At 36.8% G+C, this 15131-nt stretch overlaps 1 protein-coding gene across 1 annotated transcript; it reads right to left on the bottom strand.

Annotated features, from left to right (window-relative positions):
- Positions 1–3421: 3421 nt before the first annotated feature.
- On the bottom strand, positions 3422–14719 carry LOC112045479 (octopamine receptor beta-3R-like). The gene is made up of 3 exons (XM_024081657.2): positions 13629–14719; positions 5430–5541; positions 3422–4314 (listed from the first exon to the last, which is right to left on the bottom strand). The coding sequence occupies exons 1-3, from the start codon at positions 14464–14466 to the stop codon at positions 4098–4100; spliced, it is 1167 nt and encodes a 388-aa protein (XP_023937425.2). The 5' UTR covers positions 14467–14719; the 3' UTR covers positions 3422–4097.
- Positions 14720–15131: the final 412 nt, after the last annotated feature.

Here is a 15131-nt window from a genome sequence, read left to right as displayed (position 1 = left end):
TTTATTGTCTTTCCGTTATTAGAATATATCAAACAAATTAATTTTGTTCGGTTTTCCCTTGGGCTTTTTCTATTTTTTTTAACTCAGAAGAATCGAATAGGTAACCTTCTATCGAATGTTGAATAGGCAGTCTATTCTCCCTATTGAAGAAGTTGGTAATTAAAATATGTTTAACCAAAGGATCGACCATATTTTCGTATTACTGCAAAAGTAACTGTTAGTTGGTGGACATATTTTCATACGTGGATCATCCCCTTTCCTATCTAACCTACACACTCAAACTAAGCTGAAGGCTCGTACTGGAAATAAGTACGTAAACAGTGTGGATTATATAAGAAATAATACAATAAGGAACTTAAGCTAACTTATCCTAATAACTTTAGATCATGCCCATGTGGAATGGTGGCAAGAATACTGGCTGCATTTCCTCGCTGGACAGCCAGGCTGATCCTTTGCGCAAAAAATGAGTCAGCCCTTCTATCGCCAGTCGAGGAAACTAGCCGCGGTGAAATGATTCGGTGAATTTTTTGGCACTGCGACTCCATGGCCCAAGGATCTCCACGGCAAAAGGTACAAATATGTAACTCTCTGTCAGAGAGGCATACTTGAGCCACTTACCGGTTTCAGCTTTTTCTGCTGCGGCTCCCGGTCTTGATTCTGTCTCCCTGATATGACACGGTGCTATTGTGTCAACGCATGTAAGTTATTAAATTTATTTACAATGAACAAAAAGAAAATACTTGTTAGGTACATTATCTAACTAATCCAAATTCACTTACTTCGATTAAAATTAATTTATGTCATTAAAAATACTCATTATAATACATATATAAATATATACATATTTTTCAAAAGAACAACATTCAAATCCTTAAATTATTGCCAAGTTACGATTAATACTAAAAATATAAGTACTTATGCTTTCAATATCTTACAGTATTCCACATTTTTGAAATATACTTATAAATATTATCTAACATTGATTTATTCTAAATCCTAACAGTGAAAAACAATGTCAACTGTGAACATTAGAAAACTATCGCTAAGCGCCATCTTTAATACCATGATAATATAGTAATTAAACTGTGTATCTGCATAGTTTTATACTGTTTTATATGTTATACACAGATTAAAGAATACTAGACAGATAGAGCGTTTGAAACACGTCAAGGATGCAGCCATTCCAAATACAAATTCAAAAAACGAGTCAGTACGACTCGAAGCGTTGCGCTAGTAATTATCAATGTTAATAAAAAAAATGGTGTCTTATGTTTTTAAATATTTGAAAAAAATATACGTGTCCGTTTTGAAAAAAACACACGTGTGCGTTTACGCCTCGTTTACACTCTCGCGCGAGCGGCGAGGCGAGCCGCGAGGTGATGTATGGGACGAGTGTGTAAACAGTGCGCTTGTTGTTTGTGTCACCACTCGCGGCGCGACAGTTCATAGCGGGCACGCTAGGCTAGGTACGAGACCATGTACGAGGCGCGACTGTAACTGAGCTATTATAGCTGTATATCACCGTTCCCGGAGAATAAAATTGTAAAATTGAAAAAAAAAAAAACTGAAAAATTAGCTTTTTGCTAAAAATAGCAAAAAACTGGATTTCGGCGATTGTTGAAAAAGTAATAGACTTAGATAAAAGTGTGAAAGCTGGAATGAAGTTTAATTTTTATAGCTTTTGTTAAGCTTAATTGACAAAAGCCTAAGGAACTTAAGCTTCAGAAAATGAGTGCATGCGTCTGGCCATTAATTATATTGACAAATTCAAAATCCGTAGTACAAAATCAATTATTTTTCAGGGTGGCCTTATTCATACTTTTGAAACTTATTTAAAAATAATATAATAATTATAATTATTCTTAAAGATGAACCGTCTAATTTACAAACCTATTTATTGCTTTCATTTTAAATATACTTAAAATTGTCTACTAAATATTATACTATACAATGAACTATGTCAATAATTAACATTTAGAATATTTTCTACGATGAAAAAAGATGTTGCTCTTTGTTACTTGAATATAATTCGTTGTTGTTTTTATTTGTGAATCAAAACTGATAATTCTGGTATATTGTAAATGTGTTAGGTAACACAGTGACACATTGCAAATAGATTGCCTAGAAAAATGCCATAGTATAAGATTTTTTTAAGTAGAATTAATAAATTTATTAATTAATTGTAATTTACCCATTTATTTCTATTTGGCAATCAATGCTATCGCATCAGAAATGAGGAGATCCGCAAAGTCACCTACATAGCTCGACGTGTCGCGAAGCTGAAGTAGCAATGGGTGGGGTACATAGTTCGAAGAGCCGATGGACGTTGGGGTCCCAAGGAGCTGGAAAGGCGACCCCGCACTAGTAAGCGCAATATTGGTCGATCCCCCACCAGGTGGACTGACGACATCAAGCGAGTCGCAGAGATTCGCTGGATGCAGACGGCTCAGGATCGTGATGTTTGAAAGTCCCTACAAAAGGCCTATGTCTTGCAGTGGACGTCCATCGGCTGATATTATGATGATGATGATGACTATCCGTCCACAATTTTAATAAGCAATCTATTTGCAATGTAAATATTTTCTTATCCCAAATAAATAACAGATGAGGCACAATTATCCGCCCACTTTAATATGAGGCGAGTATTGTTGTTGTTGTTGAGTTGTGCCTGTGAGTATATTTCTTTTGCCGGATCGCGTACTAATTGATTAAATCTAAGCTCCGTAATGCATTTTTGCTTGGTGTGTTTGTCTATAGAGCATCGATGATATGTATATGAATATTTTATTAACCATATTGCAGTAGATTTACGTTTACAATATGATTAATCAATGACCTCGATATGAGATTTACAGAGTACAGTATTAACGGAATAAATATTAAATAATGAAATAATATCATTTAAACGACTACGTAATAACAAGGAGAAATGGCTGTTATTGGTATTCTGACCGCATATCAAAAGTTGCTGTTTTTTACAAAAATTTCCATTTAATGCACAATTCTTTATAAATAAACTAACTTACGTCCCGCAGTTTCACCCGTTCCCGTGAGAATACGGGGATAATATACTCATAAATACAAACAAATAACGTGACTTTCTAGTGGTAAAAGAATTTTCAAGATCGGTTTAGTAGATCCAGAGATTACCTCCTACAATACCACAAACTTAACCTCTTTGTCTATACTAATATTCTAAAGAGAAAAGATTTGTTTGTTTCTTTACAATAGGCTCTGAAACTACTGAACCGAACTTACACTACACGCGTGCTATAGGCTATATTTTGTCCCTGTATTCCTACGGGAACGGGAACCACGCGGGTGAAATCGCGCGTCTTTTTATAGTCATATTTAAAAAAAATAAAGAAAAGAGGTACTAATATTAATATGGATATTTGCGAGTCCACTGTTATGAGTTAGGTAACATAATTGTAAGCATAAGGTACCTACTTAAATTACATTTACAAATTTTTATTGCTGATGCCACTATACAACGAATTTACATACAATACAATAGAAATTTAACATTAGTACATAAACCCAAGACTCATAGTCAGGGATCCCTAGAACATTTTGTACACCTGATTACTAACAAGCTTATTTTTCGTTAGTAGCTCCATCTCGATGAGACGATCAACTTTTTCCTTACGAAAATTCTTGATTCTGGTAGCTAACTTTTGTTACTCTACCCTCCTCCCAACTTGTATCAATAACGAGGCTATTAATTTTTTTTACTTACCATGCATTATGCCAATTGCGTGGTACATTATCTCGTTCCGACGCTCTGAAATTTTAATTTCCTGGTAACTCAGTTATAGCTAACAGAATCAAAAATTTTCGTAAATAAAAAAGATGTTCGTCTCATCGAGATGAAGCTACTCACGAAAAATTAGCTTCTTAGTAATCAGGTGTATATAATGTTCTAGGGATCCCTGACTATCAATTAAATTCCATTTAATTAAATTTTATCGTACTTTGATTTGGCTTCTAGACTCTTAATTCCAAGTATAACAACAATTAGTCAACGTAATTTTTTATCATCACTTACCAAAATTAAATCTATAATATACATTTTCGAAATCTTAAAAACAAGGTTATCACACAAAAGACCCCGCGCCGGTGTCCTTCCAGCAGCTGAAGCAACAAGGCAGCGCGCACATTAGAGTGTTTTTGAACGCGTCCCGAAAGTCCCGATTGAAGTACGCGTAGATCAGCGGGTTCAGAGCCGAGTTGAAGTAGCCAATCCAGAATAGTACGCCGACTACGACGTCTGGTGTCTCGCACGGTTCACCACAGACGTTTGTTGTAACGTACCTACGAACATATTACAGACGTTTAAAAATAAGGCATGATAATAGGGATGATGACAGTTTTTTAAATTGTATATAAATTAAGAATACGCTAATAGTAAAGCAATTTTGTAAAAGTAACAGGGTGTCTGTGATCATTACTTTCGGAGCTACAGGGATTTAAAGGGTCAGATTTGCGGCGCTGCCGCGTATCCCTGAAAACGCCCCATACAAAATGGTACGAACTTATGACGTCGTAGGCAATTAATGATCGTTAGATTTGTATGGGCGTTTAAACAAAATTACTAATATCTTTGTTATTTGTGCGTTTATGTTTATAGTTCATTTATTAAAAAATGTCACATTTAATGTAAGGAAGCTAAAACTGTATGAATTTTCATCTAATTACGATAAAATATTTTTAGTAGATTTTGAAATTTTATAATGTTATTTATTTTTCAAATATCCAGTTAATCTTTGCTTTTTATGTATAAATTAGTTAACATTGACCTTATTTACCCGAATGTATCATAAAAATCAATATATTCAAACCTAGTCATCATCCCCATTGACTATTATCAATGTTTTATTATAAAATATCATATAGGGAATGTGCGTCTTATATTATATTCAATACAATTTATGTATTGAATATTCTATTCAATATCTATATACCGTCTGCTTCTGCAAACATTACTCTGTGGAAGATCATTATGAATAATGAATAATTTATTTGATATTTTGCATTGTAGACATCATCTCCTGAGAATCCTCCAGTTTTTAAGCGAAAAGTTGTAGAGAATTTTCTGTCGGACGATGATGACGTTGTCGCTTGGATTTTTCAATTAATCAATAAATGGCACAATTAATCAATTATTCTCTAGCGCTCTGTATAATATTTTCAGTTTATATATAGATTTATTTTAAAATTGAAAGTATGAATTGATCTTTCGGTGAATGATATAATAGTAATGTTACATTTAGAAGTTTTACACGCAAAATATTATATTTTAATAATAAATCAGAAATTGCGAAGAAAACTTCTGATTTCGTTTTGTTATATATAAGCATGCAAATGTTTCTTAGTAAAACATACCTACTTAGTAAAATATGTCATTTATATAAGATGTTGATATTTACCAAAGAAAAAATGGTAGCCAACACAACAAGAATGCGCCGACGATGATACCAAGTGTGCGCGCCGCTTTATGCTCCGCTCGCCACGACTTGCCCGCCGCGCGAAGACTGGCACCTGCCAAAGTTAGGGTTCATTTATACGAGCGGCAACTCTACCGACGACTGCAGTCGACTGTCGTTGGCTGCCGCCGAGACGTCGCTGACTGCAGTCGTGGGTAGCAGCTGCCGCTCGTGTACAACACTTAATGTCGAATTTTATCAAAATTAAAAAAAAAAATAACAAATACATTAGATTATTTATTATTAGTTTAATATGATATAATTTTTGAATTAACAGTATTTTAAGTTAGAATTAATAATAAATAAAATAATTATAAGAAATATACACCATCTAATTGTTCACTCATAGGCAAATTACCCAATACGCTGACGCTATTACCCCTCTGGATGTCTATTAATAAATTAAATAGTTATATTTTTGTATATCATCAATATATATAAATAAAAATTAAGTGTATGCCAGTGATATCCAAATAAGTGTATTTTCTCAAGTGTTTATTATTTACATGATACTAAAACAAGCTTTTTTAAAAATTTCATGTGTCGGTTTGTTTGGGCTAATCTCTGGAATGACTGAACTGATTTTACTGAGACTTTTACTAGAAGATAGAGGTGATTGTTGAGCAACATATTTTATTCTCAAAAAATGTATGATTTATGCGGGAATTGTGAAAAACATTATTTGCCTCCTCTAATCAATAAAAATTATTAACGAAGTTAATCGTGCTTGTTTAGAAAACCAAAAAAATATAACAAGAATTATTTTGGAAATACTTTACAAAATTAATACAACAATTAAATATAAACAATATATTTAGCACTATTTAGTATCACTCAAATTTTTTGACCAAATCGATTGTTTCAAATTTTCGACTGTTCCTTTTATAACCAAGCTCTGCTCAGAGAGCAATTACAAAATAAAAATATATTCGTATTGGTCCAACCGTTTGTAAAGTTTAGCGAGACTAACGGACAGCATTTTTATGTATGTCGCTTGAAATTTAATTCTGATAGTATGCAGTTTAACATCAGAGAGACAGTAGAGCTTGGTCAACAAAGATATTCGCTTATATCTCTTTACAAAGCGTATGTCAAGAGCATATTACATATTGTTACAAAGCTTTTCATTTTATGCAGAGTCCATCCAATCAGTAAATAACTGAAGATGCAGAGAAATTTAATAATAAAACGGCTGGATAGGAGTCCATGTTGCTAAATTCGGATTCACTTGAACCTCGTAGGGACCTACTAGATCTGGTAGAAGACTATAATGAAAAATAAATAAAATCATAATATTTTAACTTCAGCGTTAGGAAAAGAATTAAACAAAAAACTTTTATGTTAAGATTGTGCCACACAAAACTATGCCTAAGCACAAAAGCGTATGCAGAATTTAAAGATAATTATTATTACATTGACTTGCGGATTTTTTTTTATTATTTTAGGATTATATTCTGCAATATAAAAAAAAATAACCACGTTCGTGGCTCGAGGTAAAGATTGTATTTAGCAACTTCGTTACTCTCTCACTACATTAGGTTACTCTCAAGTAGTCAGACTTTCGAACTGCACACTTTTTAGCTATTAAACGTAGGTTGGCAAATAGTTAAAAAGTAATTTGACGTACTGTTGAAGCATTCTTGTTGTTGAATTTTGAGTTCCCCTAACCAATACCCAGGGTTCATATAAATAAGGTGGTGGTACTCAACAACATGTACTGAATCCTCCCTTATGTTCATCTGCCACGTTCAAGTAAATCCTTAAGTACTGTCTTCGGCTCCTGTACTATTAATTTATAACCAGCGACGCAGTACAATTTCCATATCGATTCTTAATATCGCTCAATGTCGTATCAGAATAATAATGCTTGGCTACGCTTCATCCAATTTCCATCGTCCACCCATCTACCAATGATCTATTGGTTAATCTAAGGGAAATTGGGTCGAACTATGAAAATATTATTAAGTAGGTTTTTCCTTGCAAGAAAATTTTAGTAGCAGCCTTTGAATATTTAGACTATGGACCTGTTTCGCACCCAAATTAATCAACAAAAGGTAAATTCACACATCGAAAATATTTAACACCATTAAATATATTCTGTGTATAGAGCTATAAATTTGACTCGCAATACACACACGTGTAATTTTTACACAGGCTAACCATACATCGCTTAGACTATCCACAGAATATATACATATAATATTCGATTACTTGATCGTTATTTTGCTGTTCCGTCAAAAGAATCGATTCTTTTTAGAAATTGATTTTACTACAAATTTGATAAAATTAAGGTAAAAATACTTACAAATGAAACGTTATTCCTCTTTTACTAAACTACAAGTATTTGGCCGTTCTTTTTAGGCATTCAACTATAAACCGGCATTTTTAGGGAGCTCTTTACACGACGAAAACGATTACAACAGTGGGACATCGATTCTATAGCAACAGTTTTTAAAAACGCGTTAGCGAGGCAGGTCCTGTTATTAGTGGTCGAAGGTAGCAGCCCTATGTTTGGAAGTTGGTAATGTTACATTTTACATTACACATCTCGAAAAGTTAAGCCGTACCTTGGCAAATCTTTATGTCAAGTTGCGTTATGTAAGAAAGCTGTTGATTTCTATACTAATTTGAATTAAACCAAGTTGAAGTTAAAGATCTGCATGCTAATTCAACTTTGACGTATGCTTGTTGACGTATATGAAATTGACATCCTATGTCACAAATTTAGCTGGTGGAAGGCTTCGGCCGTGGCTAGTTACCACCGTACCGACAAAGACGTACCGCTAAGCTATTTAGCGTTCCGGTACAATGTCGTGTAGAAACCGAAAGCGATGTGGATTTTCACCTTCCTCCTAACAAGCTAACCCGCTTTCATCTCAGATTGCATCATCACTTACCATCAGGTGAGATTTTGGTCTAGGGCCAACTTATAAAAGAATAAAAAAAATGTTAAAACGCATAGCATTTTTTTTTATAATTACTTTACTTTTTACATAAAAGTTTTTCTCTAGAACTTCATTGACGTCTGAACAGGCTGTATGGTCAACGATTTTTGCCTGTCCCCGAATTTAGTTGGGGACAAATAAAAAAAAAAAAATAAAACCCTTCACAACTAATGACAGCAGTTCTATTTTTAAAGTTCATTCCGGCCCTTAGGTGGGAAGTAATTTGTATGAGTTATTCCCTCCCTGTGCAAGGAAGTAGCATTTTCCACCCAATACTCAGATCAAAACAACACTACTTTCCGAGTATGAGAAATGAAAAATTAATTTACTACCGCTCAAAAACTGAAACACTACTTAGTACTTAACAAAAACATACTATCTCTAACGAGTACGTAGCATAAAGTGCTCCATTATGTTAGCTATTCCAAAATTTATTCCGAGTAGATGCCGATAGAGGCCCTCCTCCGCACTAAAGCTGATTTGGCATGCACCACGCTTTCAGAGTTAACTTTCAGTAGAATACTAACAAGAGATAGTGCAGACGCGCATTCATTACGTATTTTTTGCGTTTGTTTTGTACTAGCTGACTGAACATCTGAACAAATTATACAAAGAAAAAAATATGTGGATTATTATTAAATTGCCCATATAAAGGTGTTTCTGAATTAAATGAAATTATGAAAGATGAAGCCTTTGGTGGATTTCTTCAACTTCATAGTTTTTAGCCAATGGGGGTCAATTGTAGAACACAGGTAATAGGTCATATCATAAATAATATATGTCGGAGTATAAGGGGTTAACATCAGAAGCGGCTGTCTGCAAAACACAAATATTGAATTAAAGTCTTTAAGGTCTAACAATTCCCACTAAGAATGTTACCAATAAACCCTGAGTGGCAGAGAATGACCTTGAGTGAAGTCACGCACTTGTAAACGGTGTGTGTAGGGTTAAAGGCGCCTTTGACATATATCTAACACTCCCCTTTTCCACTCAAGTATCTCCCCGCCTATCCCATAACAATCCAGGATTATTATCTAACAAAGGTGATTGTTAGATATTATTGATATTACCGTTGCCCTATTATATAAAACAAAAACATTGGATATACCATGAAAAACGTTCTCAATCAAAATCCCGACTAATGCACTATAACTGCAGTACGGGATGAATGGCGAAATTTTAAAGAAGAACATTTTAGAACAAACTTTATATGTAATATGGGAAATAATAAACTCCCGGGCTAGGTACGATTGGAAAGTCAAGATGTCACGTTCGTTGGGCGGGCGGAATCGGTTTGACAGTTCTCGTGCAAAATCCTAACTTTGAAATGTATGGAATAATTGTAACGAAGTCTGTAGAGATAACAGTCTTTGGTTCTTTAGTTTTTTTTATTATTTTTACAACTTAGCCCTTGGTTACAGTCGCACCTGGTAAGTGATGATGCATTCTAAGATGGAAGCGGAGTAACTTGTTAGGAGGAGGATGAAAATCCACACCCCTTTCGGTTTCTACACGACATCGTACCGGAAGGCTAAATCGCTTGGCGTTACGTCTTTGTCGGTATGGTGGTAACTAGCCACGGCCGAAGCCTCCCACCAGCCAGACCTGGATCAATTAAGAAAACCTTAATAGGCATAGCCGGGGTTCGAACCTAGGACCTCCGTCATGTACCACTGCGCTACGGAGGCCGTCAAGCCTGTATGAGAAATTCCTTGACAGGGCCTCATGTAACATGATCATTAATAACAACCCATATTCGGCTCACTGTTGAGCACGAATCTCCTCTCAGAATAAGGTTAGGCTGGGTCCACCACGCTGGTCAAATGCGGTTTGGTATACTTCACACAAGTAGAGAATTAACAAATTCCTCAGGTATGCAGGTTTCCTCAAGATATTTTTTCTTAACTGAAATGTTGGGGGTTTTTTATTTTTTTATTTTTTATTTTTTATAAGCAAGCGCTTAGCTGCAATCACGCCTGATGGTAAGTGATGACGCAGCCTATGGTGGAAAGCCCATATTGTAGGTGGTGGGGAAAACGGACGCTGATCTGCGTGCATCCTCCAGACCGGTTTCTGCACCGGGGTTGGTGAATTCTCAATTTAAAACTTAAAAAATTTTGGAAGAAAAAATTATATTCCGCTGACCCCGGAATCGAACTTCGAACCCTATTATCTACTAAGCACTGTTCAAAAAGGCAGAGGAAAAAAATGAGCGCCCACATAAAGTTATACGGGCGTAAAAAATTCAGAAAGTATTTAATCCTATGAAACGGTTTCAATGGCTTCCGATGTCGGCTTTGTATTTCAAATTAAAACCGTAGCAGGTCTTTGTTTCATTTTGTATCATCCAGCAATCCATTATCCCCTCGGGAGTTTAATCAAGAACATTTCCACATTCATTTCGTATAGAGATAACAATCGTGTCAACTGTAAAGGTGCTCTTACACGGGATATTATTGGAGCAATTATTGCTGGGCTACATGTGTAGAGCAATATGCGGCAATTTTAAAATATATCGGCAATTTATCACACAACCACATCACACTTCACACTGTTATTATAAGGGCAAAGGTTTTTGTGTAAGTGTGTAAGTATGTTTGTTCCTCTTTTACGCTGCGGCTACTGAAGCGATTTGGCTGAAATTTGGAATAGAAATAGATTTAACGCTGGATTAACACAAAGGCTACTTTTCATCCCGAAAAAATCTATGGTTCCTGCGGGATTTGTGACAAACTGAATTCCACGCGGACGAAGTCGTGGGCGTCCGCTAGTTTGTTAGTAAATATTTGAAATCGCTTTTTATCTATACCTGATATTATAAAACAAATTTGTTTTTTTGGTTAAACGCACTGATTATTACGAAGTAGTTGTTCAAATTGACAATTTATTTTTATGTTGGATTTCCCAATGATTAAGGATTGCTATGAAGCTATGTACGCGAGTAGAGCCGAGGGTCTCAGCTAGTTGTCTATATTGCTCATTGAGTATGACAGAACTTTTGTTTCCTTGCTTGCCTGTCTTCGTAGAGCAGCTAGCTGGCATTTAAAACTTAATTGCTATTGTATGCATGGATTGTTAAGTTCATTATCATCATCATACCAGCCGATGGACGTCCACTGCAGGACATAGGCCTTTTGTAGGGACTTTCAAACATTGAGCCACCTGCATCCAGCGAATCCATGCGACTCGCTTGATATCGTCAGTCCACCTGGTGGGGGGTCGACCAACACTGCGCTTGCTAGTGGGGTCGCCATTCCAGCACATTGGAACCCCAACGTCCATCGGCTTTTCGAACTATGTGTCCCGCCCATTGCCACTTCAACTTCGCAACTCGTTGAGCTATGTCGGTGACTTTGGTTCGTCTGCGGATCTCCTCATTCCTGATTCGATCACGCAGAGAAACTCCAAGTATAGCTCGCTCCATCGCCCGCTGAGTGACTTTGAGCCTTCTACTAAGACCCATAGTTAGCGACCAAGTCTCGGATCCGTAGGTCATTACTGGCAACACGCACTGATCGAAGACTTTCAATAATATTGCTGATAATATTGCTTAAATTAAATCCATTTCAATTGCCTGTGTATGCGCATCATTATGTTTAGAGATAGCAATCGTGTCAACTATAAATGGACAGACATCAAAGTGAGAGATATCTGATGTTTAAATGTCAGGGTATTCATGCCTTTTAACGCTCGACGTAATATTATCTTCCGTCCTATCTCTCGCTCCCCAATGTTTTTCCATTTCGTGCAGTAATTTTGTAACAACATCTCGTGTAAATTGGAATTGAATATTGAAGTTCGATCGATGATTCGAGTGTCTTTATATAAGGCTCTATTTAGTGACTGACAAGACAAAGGAAAGTTAGAATTGCTGTTCATCATTCAATGAATCATTCATCATTAATCATCAAAGTTCATGAATAGACTATTCATGATTTTCAGTCTATTCATGATTGTCAGCGTATTCATGATTATTAGTCTATTTCATGATTGTCAATCTATTCATGATTATCAGCCTATTCATGACTATCGGACGCCCGCGATTTCGTCGGCATAGAAATCAGTTATTCACAAATCCTGCAAGAACCATGAATTTTTTCGGGATGAAAAGTAGTTATGTGTTAATCCAGAGTAAAATCTATTTCCATTACAAATTTCAGCCAAATCGCTTTAGTAGCCGCAGCGTAAAAGAGGAACACACATACTTACACACTTATACAAACACAAACTTTCGCCTTTATAATATAAGTGGGATACCTTTTATCATTTTACCTATGGGGAACAAATTGTATGGCGTATATATCAATGGCAAAAAAGCAAATATTTAGCATGACCCGCATTTTTCAGCAAATTGGCCTGCTTTAGTTTTTCGTGTTTCTATTAAAATACTTTCCCAAGTTATGCAATCGCCTGTTATTGGATACCATATTGGATTTATTATTCATTTTGAAAGGTCTGGCATTTGTGTTAACGTTCTAGATTCTGGCAACTTTTTGTTAAATTAAAACATATTTGCAGTGCCAGACTAAAGTAAGTTGATGCAATAAGCAGTCATCCTTTGTGTCCTTCTATCCATAATACCCAAGGAAAAAATCCGTAGAGCATTTATACAATTGATTACTATTAAGTTAATTTCCGTGAGTAGCTTTGTCTTGGTGAGACGGGCGTTGGAGCGGGTTTTGCTTGGAGTCTTTCTGCTTGATCGAATCAGAAATAAGGAGATCCGCAGACGAACCAAAGTCACTGACACAGCTCATAGCTCAGCGAGTCGCGAAGCTGAAGTGGCAATGGCCACATAGTTTGAAGAGCCGATAGACGTTGGTAAAAAGCAAGACCCAGGCACCTTTATGCTTTTTGCCTGTTTCATCGTTATCAACCCATATTCGGCTCTCTGCTGAGCTCGAGACTCGTCTTAGAATGAGAGTGGTTAGGCTAATAGTTCACCACGCTGGCATAATGCGGATTGGCAGACTTCACACAAGTAGAGAATTAATAAAATTCTTAGATACGCAGGTTTCCTCACGATGTTTTTCCTGCACCGTTTGACACACGTGACATTTATTTTTTTAAAATGCATATAACTGAAGAGTTGGAGGTGCATACCTTGGACCGGATTGGAACCGACGTCTTCCGGAATCGGAGGCAGTAGTCATATCCACATGGCTATCACTGATTACACATGTACAAAAATATTTACCTTGAGAATTTAGTTCTGTCGCTGCTCGCGCCAAATCTCTTGTCGCTACAGCTGATGAGCAGCTTGGTCTCCAACCAACCGGAGGACCACTTGACCTTTTGTTTGATCCACCAGAACAATAGCCCGAGCTAGCTGTATCACAGCTTATGTTTACTGACTTCCTTGGACTGGCCTCTTTACTCGGACATATATCTCCTAGAGCCATTACAACTTCTCCACCGAATTCAGTCTCTTCTGGCCCTACTTCTGTGAAGGTACTGTAATTCGGACTTATGTCTGAAGGCCTTCTATCAGGATGCAAGTAGTGAGAATGGTGTGCGCTGTGCGAAGTATGCTTTATATGGACAGAATTGAGCAGAATATTCGATGATGTTCTAGTCAAAGCTTCCCTTTGTCTGACCGCTTCCCTAAATATCTTACAGTACATTGATATCATGACTAGACTCGGTATCCAAAATGAGACGCTCGAAGATATTATCGCGTAAACCATATTGGCTTTGAAGACGCAAACATCTGGATGGTTCTTTCTATACTGCCGATGATCTTCTGTAGTGTACCATCCCATGAATATCGGTACAAAACTAATAAACGCCGGCCATAGCCAGACATTTGCGAGCATGAAGCAAACAGTTCTATGTGTCATCGTTACCGGATACTCTAAAGGTCGGACGATAGCGTAATATCTATCAACGGATATGCAGCATAGATGAAGGATTGAGGCGCTAGAGAAGTATACGTCAAGGGAATTGAAGATATCACAGACTAAAGGCCCAAAGAGCCAAGCGTCGGTAAGCTCTGCACTAGCATTAAAGGTCATCGCACACAAAGCGACTAGCATGTCCGCGACAGCGAGACTGACGACGTAGTAGTTGGTTATGACGCGCAGCTTCCTATGTCGGTGGACTGATATGATGACGAGGGCGTTTCCCAGTAAGGCTCCAAGGATGATGGTGACGAAGACGAGGCCTTTGAGGATGATGGAGATGGTGTGGAGGGTTTCGGGCGCGGCAGGCGGCAGCGTTGAGTGCAGGTCGTGGAGTAACGCTGGCTCCGTACCGCGCCCGCGCACTTCTACCTCCCCCCGTAGAGCGCCATCTGTTGACAAAAAGGCACAATTTAATATTATATACAGAATATTTTAAATAGCCCACTACATTGCCAGTCTACCCCCATAGAGGAGTTAAAATGAAGTTTAGACCAACCACGCTGCCCCAATATGTCTTGCCGGAATTAGGGTAATAGCGTTTTTAGAGATTCGTAGATCACAACGAACCCTATATAGTTTCGCCATATCCACCTTTATGTCTATCTGTCCGCCGCGGTTTAGCTCAAAGACTATTACTACTAGAAAGTTGTTATTGGTTTTGTAACGATCGTGAATTTCTTGGGTGAAAGAAAAATTTGATATTTCATGTCCCGACCGAGGGCTCGAATTCAGGAACTCGTGATCTAAAGCTAAACAGGCTTATCTACCATTGGACCAGTGACGCAGTTTAATATTTT

Source organism: Bicyclus anynana, chromosome 24, assembly GCF_947172395.1.
Source record: "Bicyclus anynana chromosome 24, ilBicAnyn1.1, whole genome shotgun sequence".
NCBI lineage: Eukaryota > Metazoa > Arthropoda > Insecta > Lepidoptera > Nymphalidae > Bicyclus > Bicyclus anynana.
Note: the sequence above shows the minus strand (reverse complement) of the source record. Positions and strands in the feature narration are given on the sequence as shown.

What these genes read in the sequence shown, in the direction of transcription:
- LOC112045479 (XM_024081657.2), bottom strand. Translation starts at nt 14,466, where the DNA reads ATGCTAGTCGCTTTGTGTGCGATGACCTTTAATGCTAGTGCAGAGCTT. An exon ending in GACAGAACTAAATTCTCAAG is followed by an intron (nt 5,542 to 13,628) that starts GTAAATATTTTT and finishes TAACTTTGGCAG; the next exon opens with GTGCCAGTCTTCGCGCGGCG. An exon ending in TGGCTACCATTTTTTCTTTG is followed by an intron (nt 4,315 to 5,429) that starts GTAAATATCAAC and finishes ATATGTTCGTAG; the next exon opens with GTACGTTACAACAAACGTCT.